The following is a 23,048-nucleotide window of genomic DNA, read 5'->3' as shown; positions in this document are numbered from 1 at the left end:
CAGGGTGTACCAATAGTGGGGGGAAATCCAATACGTCCATAAATACTGGCGTATTGTCATATTTATAGAAGCCAGTATTAATGTCTTTCATCCACCTGATTAGGTGACCACAAGTAAACATATTCTGTATAAAATACCCAAGGAGGCTGAAATAGCCCCTGCTGAGATGGACTAGTTTATAACTGGCCTGATTTCCAGCTCCCAACAGCTGCCACTCGGGTAAAATCAGGCCACTTATTTAGGAACCTGCAGGTCGGCATTTTTGAACATTTTGGCCAGTGCTTTCACCCAACCCCCACTGGATGAACATTCAGAAGTTCCAAAGAAGGGAACACTTTTTATAATCCTTGTCTTATTACAGACAAATGTCAAAGCAAAACAGACCGTTTTCAATGATCAAATAAACATGCAAAAAAATGATGTACCTTTACATTTTTGTAGAAGTGCTTTGAAATTCCTCAAGATAAAAAGCACCATGCACATGTTATTAATTGTCCTTATTAATTTACCACATACTACAGCAAGCCAAAGAACTGAGATAAGTTCTCAAATTCAGATGGAGAATATATCACTAGCATTGCAATCTTCTTTGTTAGGATCACCTCGTCAATGCATCAAGATGTGACTAATGATTCAATGCTTCTCTACCAATTAAAATGGCTGTGGGAGCCAGGACTCAGCTCACCAACTGATCTTGTGTCAGTGGCCTCTTCATTTCTCAGTTAGTCCACCTGTGAAATGGCTAGAACAATGCTTACCTCCCTTTAGGGATGTCATGAGATTTAAGCAATGGTCGCAGAACTCTTCAAGATCCTGACATGACAGATGCTCTGTAAATGTAATTTGAATGAACCAAAAGAATACAGACTCCTTTGTTGTGCATTAAAATAAGTAACAGGTTAAAGACTTTAATTAAGCAACTCTCTTCAATGTTTTTTTTTTTTTTTAAACTAGCATATATCCCTCAAATCCGCATTCAGACACACCAGATGCATTCACTGCACTGTCAACACTTGGTTAGTCAATGTACGGGCTATTTTAATCAGATTAGTTAAAGAACAAAACAGAGCCAATGTAGTTAAACAAGTCAATGCAATGGCCATCTCGCTGTTATACTACAAACATATGCACACATTATTTATGCAAGATAATCTTCATCTGAGATTGGTCACAGCAGGCTAATAAATCCCCCTTATGGGGATTTAATTTTCAGCTTTTGACCTTCCAATGTAAAAAAACAAGTGAATCATCTCCTCTTGCCAGATTTACACCGGTGCTAACCTCTGTCGAAAGTGTGTCACTAGTGGAGAGAAACGGACGAGGCCTCAAAGCATCCTGATCAGCAAAAATAATGGTGTTCGCGATCAATGCTGAACTGAAAATCCACAAACATTTTCCAATTGCAAAAATATCCCTGGTCATGCGCGTGCGTTCAGCTGGGAGCCGTTCCATGACTGACCTTTTATGCACAATAAGCAGTGCTTTTGGAAGCCCAGGAGTTTGGACTCTTTGGAATTCACGCAACCCATGGATGGGGAGCGCCTTTTTCCAGCCATGTTAATGGCATTTTAGCCATCGGCTCAGTCAATGCACAGCTGCGGCATTCGAAAATACTGCTGCAGAACCGTGCATTGCAAACGAAGGTTCAGGAAGTTGGTTTAACACAAACGTAGGTCCCCATTCAGGTCCCCATTCTGCAGTATGATCTGCTTAAACAGCCACCTTCGGAGCCCCCCTAATTTCAGTGGGATTCTAGACAGGCGTAAGGGTCTACTTGTGTGGATAAGATTTCAGGATCAGGACCACAAATACAAGATGATCAAAAAGGGAAGGGTATTGTATGTTCTTTAATTGGCAGGGACAGATTCTAAACTGAATTGCAAAAAATATATGGGGATGCCCTCTTGCCAGGGTACATTTGCTTCTTAACTCTGATTTGATACTGCACAATTCAGCTATGGCGTCTGCATGAAATAAAATAATCCTCAGCAAATTACAAGACATCCTAACAGACAAGACAATACACACTTTCTGAGTGAACTTAAAAGGGAAGGGTGCTGGCGCTTCCCTGGACAGGACATTATCCACTTCACGCCGGTCTTGAAATCCAAGTTGTGGGCTACCGCATGGCTAAAAGCTCTCTCAGTGAACCCCACTGCGGCCATCACTAAGTGAACCACGGGAGTAGAGCTCTGAGCTACAAACTGCCCCGTATCAAACGGGCCAGATGTGACAACGTGGCGGCAGCTTCCGGCAGCACAGAGGCAAGAGTCCAAATGCACACGAAGGATCCCACTGGGCTTTAGCCAAACGCAGAGAACAAAAGTAAGTGTTTGTGCATATGTTTTCCTTCTGCAAAGGCTTGATGCTAATTCTGCTTGGGTTCTTCGGGATGCGTGATTTTGCCAAACAACGATCGATAAAGCTCCGTCCTGGGAAAAAGGGAGAAAGAGGGGGAGGGGAGTAACTTTTCAAGGTCAAATTGGAAGCAAGAGGCAGGCAGCACTACCATCCACCGCTTCAAATGAAAAGGCCGTCGTATAATTAAAAATGCATACAACAATCTTTATTAATAAATACAAGTGTAGGGAAGAACTTGCGTAAGACCAATCACATGCAGTACAGAAATATGTAAATATTTCAGTGTGGCTGGATACCATCTCTCTAGGGAATGAGGTTTTCTATAAGTTTGCCCTTTACAGACAGCCTCTTCAAGTAAGAAAACAAGATTGAATATTTTAATAGGCTGTATGAGAATGCAATGCCATAAGGAGGATTCAATCAGACAGCCTATGTGGGACTATAATTTAGTTTTCATACATTTTCTTGGATTTGACGGTACTTGAAAAACAATGAAAATGACCCAGCAACAAGATTCCAATTAATATCACATATGCAGCAGTTCTGATAAGAGAAGCGAGTTTCCCTTTAAAAATCACCATATCATAGGCTGGTTTTCTTTCTTTATTTTTAAGCTTAATACCTAAGTAGTCAGGGAAGGTGTGTGTGAGGGGGGAATTTATTTACAAACTTCAGCTGCAAAACAGAAATTCATGTGGTCATGGCAATCTAGAGAACCCTTAAGGAAAAAGCATTCGGACGGGGCTACATTCTGAGCTCCCAGTTGCACTCAAAGTAGAGAGGACACAGAAATACGGCAGGTAAAACTCACAGAAGAGAAACTACCTCCTTGCCAGTGGTGCTAACGTCGTCTAGGATTATTAAACCAAAGAATTTTAAATAAAATCAGAGGTGACGATCACCCAAAACTCAGTGAGGCCAGCAGCTGCTCAGCCATGATTTCACTGGGATTTGGGGTGGAGAGGGACCCTTTTCTGTCTAGTTAATTAATTAATGAGAGACATGAAATTCAGACCTGGACTAAGATTTGGGCCTGTGTTTATTAAATACGTAAGTTGTTTCCTAAGAAATATTGTGCACATGCACATCGCACCCTAGACTATTCTGAATGATACATTTATACAGTAGACAGAGACTTATCGGCTGCAGAGGAAAGCACTTATTTGTATGCCCTATCCCCTTCATCTGATTTCTCCATTTAGACTGGAACTGCTTATGCCTGTGTACACTTGCAGTATTAGCACTAAGGGGCAGCAGTCTTAACAGCGGCCTCTAGGTGCTACCGGAATATAAAAAGAGATTATTTAATATTGTGACACACTTACAGTGTGTATATAATTTTGTACACACACACACACGTATTACATAAACAGCAGTCCCAAACAGCCCGAAAGAATGGCTTGACATCACTTTCCTGAAGGTGACAGCTAACAAAACCACACAAGAAATGCACCTGCACTTTCACAGAGCAATACAAGGGAGTGTGGGACACATACACACAGATTTCCCACGCTGTCTGCATTAGAAACACCCAGGCAGACGAGATGTCTAACCCTGGCCAAGGGCCTCTGGCTAGCCTGCCAAATGCCCTCCACACAAGAGACCCAGACTCAGCACTGTTTCCTGCAACACTCAGGGAGATGAAGAGCTAAAGAGGCAATCAGTTAAATCCCAAAAGGCAGGGAGCTTATTAAACTACATTTAGACCAATTTAACATTGAAAACCCGCACAGGAGGCCACCATCTTGGCTGAGGGGAGCTTGGCTTCACTGCTAAGTGGAAACAATGAGAGGCAGGTGGCCATTTTGAAAAGAGGCATCTTTGCTACAGGCAATTTTATCTTCACTCCTATTGAAAATGATCGGAGATGGCTGCCATTTTGAAAAAGGTGACTACTTTGTGGAATTTGTGGTACAAGAGCATTACTTAGCAGCCATCCTCTGCTAAAGAGGCAACTTTAAATTACGAAGAAAAACAGCAAACAATGGCCATTCATCCTGAAATGCTATCTGCAAATGTAACCGTTGCATGAGATTTCAGTCAGTTTTAACCATATGGGAAACTGGAAGAACCTACATTAGCTCATTAGTAAGATCATTCAGCACAAAGAAGTCAGATACATGGGGCTACATTTCTTAAGGGCCCACTTTTAAAATCAATTTTAACTCATAAGCTAATTATCCAATTAACTGGAAAAGTCTCGGAAAATTAATTATTTAGTCAGAATAAGTATTTGGGGGAGGGAGGTGAAATACACCTCTACCCCGTATGACCCGATATAACATGAATTCAGATATAACGCGGTAAAGCAGTGCTCCGGGGGGAGCAGGGCTGTGCGCTCCAGCAGATCAAAGCAAGTTCAATATAACGCGGTTTCACCTATAACGCAGTAAGATGTTTTTGGCTCCCGAGGACAGTGTTATATCGGGGTAGAGGTGTAGCTGTATTCAGTGGTTGAATTCATGCTTTCAGCGCAAAGCTCAACTCAGCCTTAACTATGGAACTGAAACTGGAGCATCCAACAGACAGAGAGAGAGAGAGAGAGAACTGTTTAATCTATGACAGACTCAAAAAACAACCACCCCCAAACTCTTTGAAAAACGGAGCTGACATTTGAAAAAACTGGCGAACCCTGGACTAGAAGTAAGTAAGATGGCAGGGCTAGAATCCTGGAAAGGCTCAACTGAAATGCACAAAGTGCCAAAAACATGGCGCTTGGGGACAAACTGTGCCACGCATGCCCTTCGGACATGACCAAACACAGTGAGGAGGAGCGAGGGAGAGAGAAGAGAAGGTGGACGTGGGGGAGTTTAGGTTCTGGTGCGAGCCGTTTTGTAATGAACGACAGGGGGAGGCCAGTGGCTCTGGAGAGGCACAGCTTCTTCCAACGACAATGTGCCACGGTCACTAGGTCAGAGAGAAATCAGCTGTTTTAAGTGTGAAAACTCAATATTGCATGTTAATAACATGGAGGGGTGGGAGGGAGAAGCTCTCTGTCTTCTGTCTCACTCGCAGCTTTATATTGTATAAATGCAGAATAGCCCAGTGGAACAAACAAACCAAACTCCCCTGACAGATACAAACAGCCCTCTGATTCTACTACAGACCGCGGCTTTAAAGTCAGCATCTTCGGTGCGCTTTTTAAATAAATAAATAAATAAAGAGTGCTGCGTTACTCTGGCTCTGCTACTCTTTGCAGCCTCCCTGCCTATTAACCGATAAGTATCACTGTCATTTGCTGTTTCAATTGAGAAATTAGATAGCATAAAGCAGGCAGTTTTACTGACAAAAAGGACGTTGTGACTTTAAGACTCCATCATTTGACCGGGGGGGGGGGAGGGGGAGGGAAAAAAAAAATGCAGCGAGCGATGCTATTTAGTCCTTCACAATCATAGCCTTCCAACCTTGCCTTGCTTGCTTGAGCCAGACCCCATCATTACCACTGAGCAAATGTTTCCACTTGTACTGCAATATCAGTGAAATCCCTGGGCAGAAAGCAGCAGTTACTGTCCGCAGCAGGGTTCACATGTCAGGAGCGGAGAGGGAAATGCTGAAACCGGTGTTTTGATAGAACATCATTTCACACTCAGGTGGGCAAAGCTGACAAACATACGCCGGTTGCTCATGTCAAAGTAACTTGAAAGGCTGAGTGGTTTGGAACCTTTTAAGGAAACGTCACCGATTTCACTCCTTTCCTCCCTCCCCAACCCCCGACACAGCTCATTTTAAACAGCAAGGAGGACTAATCATATTTCAGCAAACGGCCTCAGAAAGATACATTCTACTGCCAAATGCATCACTTTGCAGGCTTCCTCCAGACACAAGGCTCCTGAGGTCTCATGAAATCGAGGCATATGCACTGATTATTGCCCCACTAGAGCCCCGGGCTCTGTTACGTCCAGATGAAGGTTCTCCAGTCAGAGAGTAATTCCGCGACTCACACCAGCAGACGCTCACGTATACACTTTTCCCATCCCGGGTGTTCGAACTCCCGCACAGAGGCCAGCGGAGATCTGCAGCTGCTGCCGTTTTCACACCCACCAGGCACTTATATTTGTACACGGGGGCTTACCGCCATTTCGGGCTCTTTGCTAAGATCCAGTCTTGTGGTCTCCAGGGCGTGTGGGAGATTCTCCCAGTTGTGTTCTGTTTTTGTTTGTTTGTTTCTAGGACCCATCACGTTCATTGGCAATAGGACAAGCCACTATCAGATGGCATCCCATGAAAATGTTTACTCTGTCATTACTTCTAAATCATACGCTCAGCAGCGGAGATACCAGACCTCAAATAAACTTTTGGATGGTGCCATGTGACCTGTCCCAAAGAGGTCTAATTCAACGCTGTCCCTCAGTAGGCTTATATCCAGCAGAATTACACACATTCTCATTCTGCTCTTTGGCACATTGCCCTCACACAATAAACAAGCTGCTCTTTTTTATCCATAACCCACATAATAGTTAAGGGTACAAAGCCAGCCAGTTAACTCCTGTTCCAACTCCTCTATCATCAGCCAAAACAGATCCCAACAGAACACACCCCATACACCTGGGGTGGCACATTGGGGGGTGGGGGGGGCTATAGCACTAAAACAGAAGTCGTCCAATCGGCAGCGTTGACTCTGCTTACAAACAGAGTAGAAAGCTGCTGCCAAACTTTCTGAGAGCCAAGGAGATTTTGCAGAATATTGTTTCCTCTGAATTGAAGAGGGTTATTAAACTCTCACAGGTATCTGTCTAGATAGGTCTAATTGGGTCATAGCTCCAGTATCTAAGTGCCTCACAGTCATTAAGATATTTATGCTCCCGGTAGCTTTGTGAATTAGGGAAGTATTCTCCCCATTTTACAGATGGGGAAGTGAAAGACTGATATCAAAAATGACAGAGGGAGCCTGTGGCAGATTGTAAACCAAGTCTCCCGAGCCCCAGTTCCGAGCCTTTCCCACAAGGCCGCCCTTCCGCTATTGTACATTCTGGGTTCCGAGCACCTGGTGCAGAAGAGAGTCGTTATACAGAAAGGGGAGTCACAAACCTTTCCAGTGGAACGTGGGTTGGCAATATGGGGGACATGAGGCCCCTTTCATTAGGGTTAGATGGGACTGGGAAGAAAGTACCACTAAGATCACAGGATGCGAAAGGCTCAGAATCCCTGCAGAAGGACATACTGGAACAGCTACAACAGGAAATGGGGACTGTGCTAAATGGAGTTCTGTACGTAGGAATGATCCAAAACAGATTCCCCCAAGATGCAGTTAGCCCTGGTTGGGAGCCATCACACTATTACAAAAGCAAATTCAGTGAAGTACCTACCTCCCCACCTACCCAAAACCACATCACATTTAAGATGCGCACACAAATCAACAGACGCCAGCCCCTGCTGGGCTCTCATCAGCCACTCACACTGCAATGGCCACAGAAGAATGCGCTAACATCCTCTGTACATTCAGTGGCACAGCAGGTACGACCTACCTGCCTGCACCTGGCAGCCAAGCAGTGAAAAAGGCTGATGGCTCGTGCTAAGGACACTGTGCCTGCTTTGAATTTCAAGCCTCCGGATTTGGTTGGTTTTTGAGTGCACAAATGCATGTCCAAAAAGCCAGGGCTAAGTCAAATTACACATCTCAGGCTAAACTCAGCTTAACAGAGAAGCACTTTGAAATTTAAAGTCACTGCCCTGCCCCCTCTTCCTGCACCCAGGTAGTTCTTTCCCCCATTCCCCAGTGTTGTAATGAAGTTTAAATAGAACGAACACACACACACTTACTCCCTCTGGACAACCCCACGCACACAAAAAGTGAAGGTACTGAGTTTTTGTATGGTACCAAGCAGGCACCTGCCAATAGCAGTAACTACTACCTTGAACATTTGCTGTCAGCATGGCTCTCTCTCTAATGGGGCACTGATGTCTCAAGGTTTCTCCTATTTTTGTTTGGTTACTTGGTTTACTCTGAGGGTAGAGGCGTTCAGGAATCAGCGTTCCATTGACACGGACCTCAGGGACCAACATTAGCAAAATCATTTTTCAAGCAAGCAAGTCCGGTAGTGGCGTTAAAAGTAACAATGCATCTTCCTCAGTTGGGTGATGCTGCCTGGACACAGAGAAGCTCCAACATTCAGAACACCACGTCCCGCAAGGCACAGCACAGGGATAACTTGCCTGCCACACGCAGTACGGTCCTGCCACACCATCCAGACTGCTCTGCTGTGTTGCCCCCTCGCTCGTAAGAGTGGATAACAACCAGCCCTTTAGGCTCGCAGGCCTGGGTGTTCCATATTGAAGTCAAAATTCTAGCAGGGCTACCTGAAAATTCCAGGTGTGAAACAAACTACGAGCCAGCTCTGAGAACCGACTGCTGCTGGTGCTGACGTTACACCGTGCAGAGAGAGGTTATTTGTAAATGGGAAAGGGGGAGGGGATTGTAAGAAATGTTTTAGCCAGCCAAAAAATGCCAACCCTTTATTATTATTATTATTATTATTATTATTATTGCTGCATAGGCTACCTTTCCCCTGCAGCATCTCCCCTCCGCAGGATTTCACCATGCAGAGAGTAAAACTCATCAATCCTCCAGGTTTAACCTTGTCTCTGTTTCAATTCACCGGGGTAAGTGTGGGTTTTAATACTTTCAGGCCCCTGAAGGCTGTGCATAATGAACTCGGATTTGGGCTAAAAAACATATAATTTCCTCCCCCACACCCACATATATTAAAAATCAGATTTGAGCCAGTGAGTCAAAACACCCCACCCCAAGTCAGTGAGGGAAAGGTGACTTTAGCACAAAAGGGTATTGGTATTAGCAATGTGCTGAGGAATAACCTAGACTGAGTAATTAATAGTACTTACACCTGAGGTAGAGTGTTTGGAAGGAGCAGGTCGATACAAGGGTCTTCCTTGAATTAAAATTTAACTTACCCTTTATTGCAACCTACAAAAGCAAGTAATGAGTACTAACATTTTTATTTCTTTTAAACTGTCATTTAGCCTGTAGAGGGGATAATTACCTATTTCCACTGTAGTAAGGTTTTATCACCCTTAGTGAGGCATTTTCTAATTTAATATTTTTACTGTATTATCATAAAACCTGTTTCTGGGGAAAAAATGATCACGAACCACATACCAATTTGCCATAAAACATGTGTGCGTAAGTACCTTGGCTTAATTATTTATGCATTTCTTCTGAGCCAACTCCAAAGAGTGAAAGCACAGGCAATAGGTATTAGATAAATCCAGAAGTGTTTCATACCCTCCCCCCAGCTCCATAGCCTGGCAGATCGTGTGTGCACATGGGCGAACCTGTGTTTCATCTTACTCTTCATTCAGCATCCCCATCAACTTTAAAGAAACCAGTCTTCTAATGCAATTTGTATCACCTATGTGGCTGCAAGAGTGTGGTTTGTTTGGTGGGAAGAGAAAATAAAAGAGATGAAGGAATATCCAACAGTGGATTGTATGGAAGAAAGAAAAAAAAAAATCTTTGCAACTACCATCATCCTAATTCGGCATACAGATGGGGGAGTTGTAGGGGCAGCATTCCCTGTAGGGGTCAGAAATCAGTGGCTTGTTCATCCTCCCATTCGTATCATAGTGAAGAGCCACAGAAACACTGACTGCTCCTCAAGACACTCCAAGGAGGTTAGGTATCATTATCCCCCATTTTGCCCCAGGCCACAACAGGATTAGAACCCAGGATCTCCTCCCAACCCTGTGCTCATTCCACTAGGCAACACTGCCATATTGATGCAAACAGATTACAAAACAGCTAGAGTTGCCTGAAATCACACAGTTATATTCTTTAGAGCAGTGGTTTTCAACCAGTGGTCTATGGACCCCGGGGGGTCCGCAGACTATGCCCTAAGATTTCCTAAGGGGTCCACACCTCCATTTGAAATTTTTTAGAGTCTGCAAATGAAAAAAGGTTGAGAACCACTGCTTTTGATTAAAAGCATAAATCTTTTTATTTTAAAAACCTAAACACACATCCTCTCCATACACATGCCCGCCCCACTCCCGGTTGCGAATGGGATTTTGCCAATCTCAAAATTCCTAACATCATCACAGTATTTTTAATGGCTGTTTACATGCAAAGTCTTTCCTACCAAAAGGCAGGCAAGCACACACACTGGGATAGAATGCCCTTACTGAACATTAGTTACAAAAACATGTCTCACAAATATGAAAACTAGAGTCCAAAATTTTAAAAAGATCCCCACGTCAACTACTTTTCCCATTTCCTGTTGTATTATTCCAACAAAAGAGAGTTGGCCAGCAAAAAAAGGACAAAAAAAAAAGAGCTAAAATTATAATATTATTTAATTTAATATATAAATATAATTATAATCATGCTATTAATTTTTAGAAAATATAGATGTGAAATAAACCGACCCTCACAATCTGAAGTGAATTCAATGCATAGGTGAAAGCAACCCCTTGAAAAAGGTAAATGGATACTTGAGTGATGTTGTTTGAATATTAATTTCTTTTTTTAAATTGCTTATATGTCTGACTACATAAAGAATGCCCTTCATCGCCATAATTTCGGTTACAGAATAAAAATGTGTGTCTCAATGAGGAGATCTCATGCAACGTCCAACAATCTATGATTAACATCAAAATAATGAAGCCAATGGAAGTCTAACTAGCAAGTGCATTGCATCTGCTGCATAAATTATATGAATGATGTCCTACAGCTAAGGTAGCCAACACATAATTATTTTCTATGTAGCAAACACGGATGCTACAATAAACCAGCAACTACAAAACATGCAAAACCACATCTAGCCGGATGACACTGCACCATCCAGTAACACAGTGCTGCAGGAAGAAACGCCTTTTATATTCCCTTTAGAATCATGCAAGCTAAACATTTAACAATACTATTATTTCACACGGTCAATACTGTCACAGAGCTTCAGGTGTCAGGATTCAATTCCACTTAGAATCCATGTGATGGGTTTATTATTTTACTTTGCTCATTAAGGAAAGGGGAAAGTTTGTGTCTTTACATGAAAATAAAAGGATTCTTTACTACTATATAAAACCACTGGCCTTGCATTTGGCTGGAATGCTGCTAAATGGTAGGACAGTGATGGCAAAGAAAGGGGAATCTCATATTGCTTAAAAGGCAAGAGGGTTTGTCTCCTTGTTTCTGGAGTTATGTTAATGTAGCAATGCTAAATGGATCACTCCCTCATTGTGCAAAGGTGTTGTCAAAATATTCTTTGATATATTTACCTCCCATTCTCCTACTTTCCTCACCCACACAGTCCTATTTAGGATAGGCCCAAGCAAGAGTCTGGATTCAAATTAATGGTATCTACTGAGATCCCAGTGATGGGCTCTACTGGGAACAATGAATTATTAATCCCAAAAAACAGCAGTGTGAAAACCATTGAGAGAGAGAGAGAGAGCGCGAAAGCGCTACCTCTACCAAAACTAGATGTCATCTGCAGATCAGATAGTCACTTACTCCCCTGGAAAACTTTTTGTCTGTTTCCAGTAACCTTTCGCCCACAGGAGTGGAAGTCAGATTACAAGCTCCCTGACACGTAGGGCAGACAGCCAGTGAGACAAAGCAAGCAAGCGCCTTTCTAATATTTATTTATTTCTATTAACAGGTTTTACCCTAAATCAGCATATGCAGGATTGGAGTCAGCTCAGTACTTCCGCAGCAGCAAGTTAGTTTTGGATGAATGTGCCCAGCAGAATAAGAAGCAGAGATCTGTTCGGTGTTCACCAGACTTGCATTAAATTATCAGTGTCTTTTAAAACAAGGAACTCGGAATATTGTGCAGGTCCCTGCTGTCAGATGTGCATGCAACTCCCTGCTCCTCCAGTTTAGGAAGTGTCTGGCCACAAGGTGGCACTGTCTGACTCATTTCCCCACCAAAGTCGTGAACACGGAGGAGTGCAAAACTCAGGCTATAAATTACCCAGCAAGACAGCTATCCTCACCATGCTCGATGCTTGAAGGAGATTCAGAAAGGTCTGTTTCAATTCCCTCTCTCTCGGTCAGGTCAGGATTGGGTCCTTCAAGCTAGTGCAAATGCTTTTAGCCCCACGGCTTTAAATTACAAAAGATGACGTGTGACCTCTGGCTTGTCTCATGAGACCAGGCACAAGATTTATAAATATTTAAGAAAGCCAGTTCTAGCCCTAAACAAAGGGACTCTGCACACCTCGCTGAGGATGGATATAGGGAGGGGGAGAATAAAGACACATGGAAGGATTGTTTCTCACGGTATTTTCCCCTCCCCGCACTCAAGCCAGGCATGGGATTCAAATCTATCCTCACCCACTTGCTTAATTCAGATATTTCTCCTTTATTCTATCTTGCACTTTTACAGCCATCTAGATAACCCTCTACCTGCCCTCAATGCTCGAGAGTAAGAAACTGGGCAGTGAGAGAACCTCCCCTCATTCTGGTTTGTCTACCGTTCGTATCTGCATGACAGCTTTGGGTACCACTGCGATGAGCGCTAGACAGATACCTAAAGATAAAGTAGGTGGGAGCACCAGAAATGTGGATGCAGATTAGTAGTTGGGGAAGCAACGAGATATGGGGAGATGAAGAAACCTCTAATGTACTCCTGCACCATCGTTGGCCGTTCCAATTCCCATCATAAATTTCCGCTAAATTTTAGAAACTTTTCCTCTCTGATCTCCCTTGAGTAGATTTGTCACTGTAATATTGTATGTGTACATACACAAAATGCAAGGAGGGGAATTTTCTTTGTGTACTTTAATACACCATGTTCCTGGGATGATTTCCCTCTTTCACAGCTTGACTGTTTTATAATAGATTTGACGCAAGAGAAGACAAATTGTCTCACAAAGGAGATCTTGCAATCTCACAAATCATTTTGCAGCTCTTAACCGTTTTTTTTCCCCCCTTAAAAAGGAAATTTCCATAACTCAGGAGTTTGTCTCCTTGCTAAATATGTTGAATATTAAATGTAAGGGCTTGATGATTCCAGAAAACTGGCATTAGCCAGGGTCACATTTTCTGTTTCATGACTGCCAGCTTTGAAAAGATGAAGCTCCTTGTTCAAATACCAACCCCTTTAACAACTATAGTTAAAAGCCATGGGATGCTTAACTGCTTATACGTGAATCAATTTCTAAAAGAGTGAACTACTGGTAAAAACAAAACAAAAAAGATGCCCACCAAACAAAAACAATACACAGGAGCTGTGGGAAGAGCATCCTGGGAACACCGATGCCTCAGAGCAATAGTTGAGTTGAACGGTTTGTGTTTCACAGGAGGACATGTGCCTTGCTGGCGTTCCAAACAATTCAGAAACAGCTGAAGGTCTATTGCTAAGCCACCACCAAACTCCAGGCTCTGTCACAAGCTCACACAGTTGTCCAACATGAATCAGCCAGGTTGAGACAGCTGCAAGGGTGTTGGAGTGACGGTTCCCCGCCAATATTTACAATAGAATACCCCGGCAATGTCAACAAGCCCCAGGAAGGGGTCTCTTCCTAGAAGCGGCAGTGTAAACGTCACAGGGCTTAACCCTTCCCCGTGGTGTAATTTAGGAAACAGAGCTCATTCGCAAGGCAGCAGAATTTTTTTTCCACGCCGGGGGGGGGGGGGGGGGGATAATATTCAAATGGATTACCCCGGATGTTAGCATTAATCAATGAGAGTCACAGGATTAAACCCACACAGAGTGGGCCAAATTTTCCTCTTGGTTATGCCTATGTAAATCTGGAATAATTCCACTGAAGTCAGTAGAGTTCCTCTGGATTTACACATGTGCAAGAGAGAAGCATCTGACTCACTAGTTCCAGAAAGTGTCACTTCGGTTCATTTTATTTATTTTAGTAGATTCGGTGTTGGTGAAAGGTGCTGGATTGACAGCCCGAGAGCCCAAATTCCTCCGTTAATCCAGCCTCTTGGTGGTTTAATACCAGACACGGAGTGTGCTGAGTAAAGGCTGGTATCTCATGAACTTTTTTTTTTTTTTTAAACTCTTATGTAATGGAAGTAAATTAATCCTTTAATGCCAGGATTTCATACGACGTACCCCCCACCGCTCGCAGTGAGACGCGCTGTGACTGACAGAGCAATAGCAGTAACTTCGAGAGTAAGGAATGCTGATCAGGAAGAACATGTCACCCAGGTCAAACCCAAGCAAAACAGTCTAAGTCAGTACCTCACTGGCAGCCAGTTAATCTCCAGCTTTTTTCAACATACTGGCAAGGGCTGGTGCTAGAACTGCCTTCTCACTGTAGACTGGGTTTGTACTCATGACCATACATTTGATCCTGCATTACACAGGCTACGGGACTTTCATGAATCAATTCCTGCTTCAAGCCCAATCGCCGTGGTAGAACTAGAGCATATGTTTTAGAAAAACATCCAGTGACGATTTAAAAATTGCCAGTAGTAACAAGTCTACCACAACGCTTTCAGGAGACAAAACGCGAGCCAGTAGGCACATGTATGAGAAAGTGTGTACTGATTTTTTTTATTTGTAATTAAGAACAGCGCAATGACAGATAACTGGGTTTCTCCATGCTACGCCAATCTCAAACTGCATGGGAAAAAATATTCAGTGAACACCATTCATGTGTCTACTAAGACGACAAAATAGTTCCTTTTCGATGTATACAACTAAAGAGCAATAAGACCTGTTAAAACAATTCTTAGCTAGAAGTACAACCAGGCAACCATGTGTCTATTATTGCATACATGCCCAAGCACACCAGGTATAGTGTGTGTGGTTGAGGGGTGTGTGTGTATATATTGTACACATGAACACACACATACAAAAGTATATACACACGAACCACATGTAGTACATACATTATATATATATATATATACAGCTGTCCACCACCACCACACACAGTTGTCCAGATGACAGTAGGGATACAACAAAAATAAGGATTAGGTGTTTTCATAAATTCTGCAATCTAGGAAGATTTTCATCTTGCTGTTTTATATAGTTGATAGGTATAATCAACAATGGCCTTGGACCAAAATCCCAGTTCCCTCCCTTTCTAAATGTTGGGAAAATCCAGGCCCTGATGCACACACTTAGTGTCTCCTGCCCATCTCTATATGGGCAGATGATTCCAACTCCAAAAGGTCCCAATTCTGCTTACACTAAAGCCAATGGAAGTTTAGTCACTGACTTTACTGGGCACAGCCACAGTGTGATTTCCAGGCCGTTACGGAAGAGCTCATTAGGGCATGAAGGGAGGAAGCCACCAATTATAACAGTTAATTTGCATACTACATCTGTACTGGTTACCATGCTGCAATGGTTGGCTTGAACCTCTCTCACGGTGCGGAAAAAAATCTGTCAAGGCTTCATAGCAAATACGTCCTTCTGGTGATGCCACAGGGCAAGATATCACAGCTCAGCACTGACCAAAGAACCATTTTCCAGCCTGACCCTACACCGGCATCGTATACAAAAGAACTGCAGTTAAGAAATAGGCCCATAAACGGCATCAGCTGCATTTTATTTTTCTAGCCATTTGGAATCTGAGAGGTTTGAAGGAGATTCCAGTATTCTGCTCTTTTTAAAAATACTGCGTATAATACAGGCGCACACCCTATGAGATGGGGGGGCCTCGCGTCTTTGTTGGGATGAATTTGGGATGACTGAATTACTTTAACAGATTAATAGGTGTTAAGGCCGGAAGGGATCTCAGACCATCTACTCACATCTCCTACGTAACACAAGCCACTGAACCTCACTCACTCACCCCTGCACTGAGCCCAATGACTTGTGCTGGACTAAAGCCCGTCTTCCAGAAACGCATCCAGTCTTGACTTGAAACCGCAAGAGATGGAAAATCCACCTCTTCCCTTGGTCGTTTGTTCCAGTGGTTAATCCCCCTGCCTGGTAAAAACTAGCCGCTTATTTCGAATTTGAATTTGCGTGGCTTCAGCTTCCAGCCACTGGTTCTTGTTAACTAGAATAAGCAGCCCTTGAGTACCTGCTATTTCCTCCCTGGGAAGACGCGAGCGACCACAATCAAGCCTCCTCTTGATCTACTTTTTGATAAGCTCAACAGTCTGAGCTCCTTAAGTCTCTCACTGAAAACTTTTTAGAGGTGACTACACATACGCACACGCTCCAATGGATGTGGACGTGACAAGCAGACGCCTACGGTTCACAGCCCAGTTGTAAAACATATAAGAGTTTTCTTACAATAGTCAGCCAACATAGGTAAAGGGAAGGATGATATTTGGGTTCAGGCACTGGACTGGAACTCAGCACGTGTGGACTCTATTCCTGACTCTGCCAAGGACTTCCTGGGTCGCCCTGGGCAAGGGTGGCTTAGGGGCAAATTTTCAAAAGCACCTAAGGGATTTAGGAGCACAAGACCCATCGATTTCCAATGAGATTTGTATTCCTAAATCCCTGAGCATTTTTGAAAATCTCTCCCATCACCTATCTGTGTCTCTATTTCCATAAATGTTTCCCAACCTCGGGGGGGGGGGGGGGTGCTGGGAAGGTCAATACAATTTGGTTTCTATTAATGGGATTCTCGGATGGAAGGGGCTACACAAGTGCTATTAAGCTCCATCAGTATCAGTTTCATTGCTTATACAGGGAGCAGGGGAAGCAGGAAACTGCACTGCACCCTGAGCCATCACCTCTTCTCTCTACACATGCTGCAAATTAATACTTCCAGCAGAAGGCCATGTGAGGTCCTGAATGAAAGTTGAGGATGCCTGCACTACAAGGACACTACTTCCTACAGAGAGGGAGGGAAATCTCGCAGACTCCAGAGGCCTGCAGGCAGAAACACTCTTATTTTAGATATAGCTATATTTATGTATTTTATATCTACTGTATAATTAGGCTCAGTCCTCAGAGATGGAAAAGTGTCACGGGCCCCCTGTACACTAGAGGTACAACCACACTCCTGTAACCAGGCCATGGCACATTCCAACTGGCCGGATCCCCACACACGCATGCGGTGTGTCCACGGAGCACCTTTTTGCATATCATGACCACGCTGGTGCATCCTCACTCACCACACAGTGCCTGTGCATGTCAGTTTCAGTGCATTCTGTGATAACCTGCCCAGCTTCCCCCGATACCAGGGGAGTACCTGCATGCAAGAAATACACACATCCGGGCAATACACTGCACAGAGCTGGGAGAAGGGCAGATCAGCTAATCCAGTTACACAGACATAGCTGGAAGCACTTGTCTACACAGCCAAATGGTATTACAGCCTTACAGGAAGACAACGAGGAAGGAGACACATGGCATAACTACCCAGAGTGAGTAACGGTGTGTTAACTATGCTATGTGATGACACAGACCAAGTCACTTACTGGGCACAAACTTTGCTCAAAGTTATATCATCTCAATGGGGCCTCAGGTCCCTTAAGAGAAGGAAGTTTCCCACCAGAGGAGATATTTCATGGAAAGTTCTACAGTGACAGAATCCCATTACATTTCCACATGCATGTTCTTCACACGAATCCACCTCACGGCCGGTACAAAGTTTTGATTTGAAACACTTGCCCCTGTAAATAACCCAGCCAAAAGCGAACACGTACGGCCCCTCCCCCTGGATGAATCCCTGTTCCGAATTTCACTTTGCACTTGAGAGTGTGGTTGGGTTTTGGTTCTTCCTGACATGACTGCAGAAAAGCCTCCCCTTTTTTTGCTTCCCATTTCTGCGCTGGGTGCCATCTTTAATGATGATGTATGAGTGTCCTTTCCTGCAGCACAGCTGAGGAGGGGGTCAAACATGTGACACCGCCAGCATGGTGTATCAACAAGCGAATTATAAACCGTGTCAATCCGAGTTAATGCAAAGCTGTAATCCTCTTTAACAAGAGATCAAATCAGTGCCATGAGTTATGTTCATTCTGTAATCTGATAAGAAATAGAGTGAGCCTCTAATAAAAGAGTAATGAGAGCCCTTAATGATGCTGTTAAAAGGTAGCACCGGTTAAAATATTGCTCTTGTTCCAACTGATTAGATCAATGTTGCATATTTGCCCGGTCTTGTTTCACCTGTCAGAACAGCCTGTGTCTTCTTGGGAGATAAGAGGGTTTGGGCCAAACATCTATATCTTTAAGGAACTCCTTTGTGCAAGTTTTCAAACTTCCAGCAGGGATATAAGAAGGTTGTTACATAACTAGGACAGTATCATTATTAGAAACACTGTGACAAGCTGCTTGGTTTTTGAGAATATATGTATTATATCTATATGAAACACACACCCACACACACACCAACCCTCGGATGACTATACTAATAAAATGCACAATATAAACAATCATATTAATCAAGGGCCCAATCCTGGAAATGTTTACTCCTGAGGGTAGTGCTTACTACTGTGACTAGATCAATAGCAGAATTGGGCCTATTATCAACAACTCTGTGTGGTCACTCCTAACAAAAACCACACTCGTTTCCATACAGATAGCTAAGCTCCTCTGGGCCTGGACTTGTAACCTCTATTCATCTGCAAAGGGGCAATTCCCTACCTTTCAGCAGGAACTTTCAGTGGGAGCTGAGTGCCTAACCACTTAGGCCCCTCGAAGGGGAAGAATGGCCCAGTGGTTAGAGCACTAGCCTGGGATTTGGAAGGCCTGAGTTCAATTCCTTGCTCTGCCACAGACCTCCTGTGTGACCTTGGGCAATCACTTAGCCTTTCTGTGTCTCTATTCCCCATCTGTACAATGGGGATTTATAACACTTCCCTATTTTAAAGGGGTGTGGTGATGATACTACAGATAGGTGTACAAATCCCAATCTTAAATTTAAATATTAAATCTAAATCTATACTTACACACACACACAATCCCTAAAATAGCTATAAAACCACCTTTCCAATATATACTTTAAAATAATACCAGAGGGGGTTTAAAATATCGAAGGTTGGAGGCCATCAGTGTACCATACATTACAACATAATATATGTGAATACGAGGTTAAACAGCTATGCCCATGTTTTGGGTGCACGAAAAAGTGGCAACCTGAAGATTAATTGCCTGCACAAATTCTATTATTCCAAGCAGCAGTGAGAATAAGAAGGAACGTGGCAGTGATGTTGACAAAGCACTTTAAGAGGCTGTATTGTATTTGTACATTTCTTTTCTAAAATTCAGGATGTAAAACAATATTCCATCTCGCTCTGGTGTTTACCACTCAGAAGTCACTGCTTATCCCTTTCCCTGCATGAGACAAGGTTCTTGTCTACATGAACAATTAGTTCACAGCACACCAGGGTGCGCATCTACCCTGTACTGGCCTGCCATGCACTGACTGTCCACACGGACCCTGCTGACGTATATTAACAGTTTGTTAATGTGCTTTGATTTAATCCCGCTCCAAAGAGGCAGGGTAGATTCACATCCCAGCCTGCAGAGAACTAAACATTTGTGTAGCCAGGGGCAAGGTTCTTTCTCTTCAAATGGATCTTTTCTTTGTCACTTTGTTCTTCAGCAACAAGCACTGAGACCTGGATTCTTATTTACACCATTCTAGATGGTCCCTTCACACGGCAAGCGGGTGTAAGCATAGTTCACATGTACATGTAAGCATAAACCTGGCATTTTAAGGCCCCTTTACACTGTCAGAGTGGTGCCAAGTGGCCTATGCATAAATGTATCTATTTCAGGCCCTTATTACAGCCCCAGCTCCCTAACCCTCTAACAATTAATTCCTTCTTTAGGCTTAAAAACTTGTTTCTGGCTTAAACCCTTTCAGACTACAACATATGGTGGTATAGAGTTTTATTTACTTTGGGGTCATGCCTCTAGACATCTGAGCAATTTAGTAATTCACACTTGCAAGCAATAAAATTACCTTTTACTACCCCGTGTTATCATTACTTTCCCATGTTCATGCACATAGGTATCTTTCCCCCATTTAATTCACCCAAATTCACCCACAGTTTAAATTGGATGCTGCATTCCTCTCATCCTCTCCTCAATTGTTGTCTAACACTGCTGTGTGGTGCTAAAGATCTCTAGGGTATGTTTACACTGCAGACAAAAAAGACCTACAGAAGTGAGTCTCAGAGCCCAGGACTACAGACCTGGGCTCCCTCTACAGCACTATAAATAGCAAGCCAGGGGGGCAGCCTGGAATACAGCTGGTCTCCCTCCCAGTTCTGCCCCCATCTACTAGGCTACGCTGCCTCAGTGTATATTTTGAAAGTATAACCTTGCATGTTGTAGAAGCCTGCGTCGGTCAGACCCAGCTAGAATCCAGTGGCAAATTTGCTGGAAAACCCACTCTGGCAACTGGCTGGGGGTAACAAACCGACAAGCTAGCTGGAACATTTTGTATGACTAGAAACCCAGCTGAGTAACTTCAATGCCATTAAAAAGTACACCAGGCCCAAAGTGGATGATAAACTTAATGACAGAAATAACTTCACACAGCCAGGCAATGAGCAGCAGCAGCTGCTGCCCCCATTCCTGCCAGAGAAAGAACCTGTAAAACATGCAAGCGATAGAATAACCCGCTCTAAGTGGTGAAAGCCCCCAGGAGATGCTTTCAGTAAACCAAATGTCAAACACTCTCTCCCCCATCACAGTGATAACTATGTTGACACAGCATAACACAGATAACATCCTATTAGCTGTAATAGGTTCTGAGGGTCAGCTGGACCCCCCTGCGTTTAGTTGGGAGTCAAGGTGCCTCTCTGAAAAGTGGTGGGGGAGGGTGGGGGAGGACAGCCGCCCAATGAAGTGTGTTGCAGTTCAGACAGGTTATGGTTGCCCCTGAACTGCTCTGTTCTCCAGGCTGCTGCAGTGCATTTAGCATTGGCGTGCGCGCTGCATGGGGTTTCGGCTCGCAGGCTGCTCTGTGCAACTTTTGGAACACACACAACTGCTGTCCCCTGACAAAGTGGTGGGAAGGTCACCTCCGGCCTGAGCCAACATGCTATGACAACTCCCAGGTTCTTATCATCAGCCTTTTTATGTTATACTTATGCACACACGCAGGTAAATTGAGGTGTCGTTCATTTTGTGTGCATGGGGGTGTGTGCATGATTAATCTATAGGAGAATATATCTCTCACACACACACACACACACACACACAAAACGGAAAACACCCCCAACCTCATTTAAAATTCTCAGTGCATAAGTCACAGCCAGTCAACTGGAGATAATACTGGGATAGAGAAATATTATTATGCACAAGGTGTGTACCAGCTCTTACGGGGGGGGGGGGGGGGGGGGGGAGGGGGGGGGGGGTGTTTCCTCCCATGCCGCCCACTAATTACGCTAAAACAAAATAAATAAATTAAGACCTGGGTAGTGAGAGAAGCACATTACAAGAAAGGTAGAAGAGACAAGTTTAGGGACATGTTTATGCTGAGGCTTGATTTTTGCAATCTAAAAGCAAGAGGTGCTTCTTTTCCCATGTTTATAGAAACACGTGGATTTTAACGTCTCCCACCTGGTTCCCCTTTGGGCCATCCCAAAAAGCAAAGCCCCCAGTCCCAGCACTATAAGCACATCTTTGCTGGTAGTGCCAATGCTAACACTAAAATGCTAATGGTGGCCTTCGTCAACAGAAGAATATAAGTGCACCTGTCCATCCAAACACACACGTGTACAAGTCTCCCCTAGCCCACAAGTTCCAGCACGCACCTCTTCTTACCTCAAGCTACTTTTCACAAACCCATAGGTGAATGCATTTTTAAAAGGTCATCAGAAAAAATGGAGAATGCAAAATAACCTATGAAAAGGAAGTAGCCGACATTGTCCCTGCGACAAGGTGAGTAACTTACTAATGAATAGTCAAGAAAGGGAGAATTTGCTGCTGCAACTTCAGCCTTTCCCCATAGCCATTAATGACACTAGAGCTTAAAAGTGAAAACAAACCAAGCATCTACCCTTATCTTTACAGAAAAGCCATTAAGATGGAAGAAGCGGCAGCCCAGGTTCTATGAAATGAGCCCTCTTCAGGCATAGACGTGGATCAGGGAATGGGAATGTTCAGCCTGTGTCTCTAACACATTCCCTTTTATTGTAAGAGGCCAAGAGAATAATCAAGTTTTAGAATTTTCTTCCAGGCAGAATCTAGCAATGACTGAGCTTTGGCCAAAAGGTTGTGATCTTTCCACTGTGCTGTGGTGCCTGTCATGGACATCAATACCTGTGTTACTCCTAAGCTATGTCACTGCAGGGGTCCCTGCCAGGGCCACCCAGAAACTCGAGCAGCATAGAATGAAGTCGGTAAGCCTCTCTGGGCAAGACAGCAAGGCATGAGTGTGTTACTCCCATGCTGCCGGCTGGCTGCCAGCAAACTTGTGGGTGAAACTGAAGATGCCAATTACGATCTACAAAGCAATAAAGGACCCGGGGCCCACCAACTATTCACCTACCACAAGGACCGCTATTCCCTCTCTAAACTAGCATAACCTGTGTGCTTCTGGAACATTCATGCTTAAACTTCAAGGGTGATGCGTGAGGGAGATAGGAATAGGAGGAAATCACTAGTACCCACAACTCACTTCAGGTTGGCCACATCCAGAAAGCCATGTGCGATGCACCCGCTCGGTTATGTTTTTGGAGGGCCAGGGAAGAAGTTGAGACATGGAGATTTGAAACTCAACTGCAACACAGAGGCAATAATTCTTTCTGGTAAATACAGTAGACACACGTTATTCTAAACATTCCTTACCTGAAAGCCTATTACCCAAAACGCTATTAGGTCTCCCACTGGGCATCATGT

General features: G+C 43.8%; 1 protein-coding gene across 2 annotated transcripts in view; it reads right to left on the bottom strand.

Annotated features, from left to right (window-relative positions):
• Positions 1 to 1,017: 1,017 nt before the first annotated feature.
• Positions 1,018 to 23,048, bottom strand: part of AATF (apoptosis antagonizing transcription factor) — an 84,309-nt gene continuing 62,278 nt past the window's right edge. For both annotated transcript variants that reach the window (XM_054008508.1, XM_054008509.1), the window contains exon 12: positions 1,018 to 2,432. In XM_054008508.1, the coding sequence (XP_053864483.1) occupies positions 2,369 to 2,432 (64 nt within the window). In that variant the 3' untranslated portion in view covers positions 1,018 to 2,368. The remainder of the gene's footprint in view (positions 2,433 to 23,048) is intronic.

The sequence above is a fragment of the Malaclemys terrapin genome, chromosome 18, assembly GCF_027887155.1.
Source record: "Malaclemys terrapin pileata isolate rMalTer1 chromosome 18, rMalTer1.hap1, whole genome shotgun sequence".
In the NCBI taxonomy this organism is placed as follows: domain Eukaryota; kingdom Metazoa; phylum Chordata; order Testudines; family Emydidae; genus Malaclemys; species Malaclemys terrapin.
The sequence above is the reverse complement of the archived record's forward strand: the minus strand, read 5'-3'. Positions and strand labels throughout refer to the sequence as shown.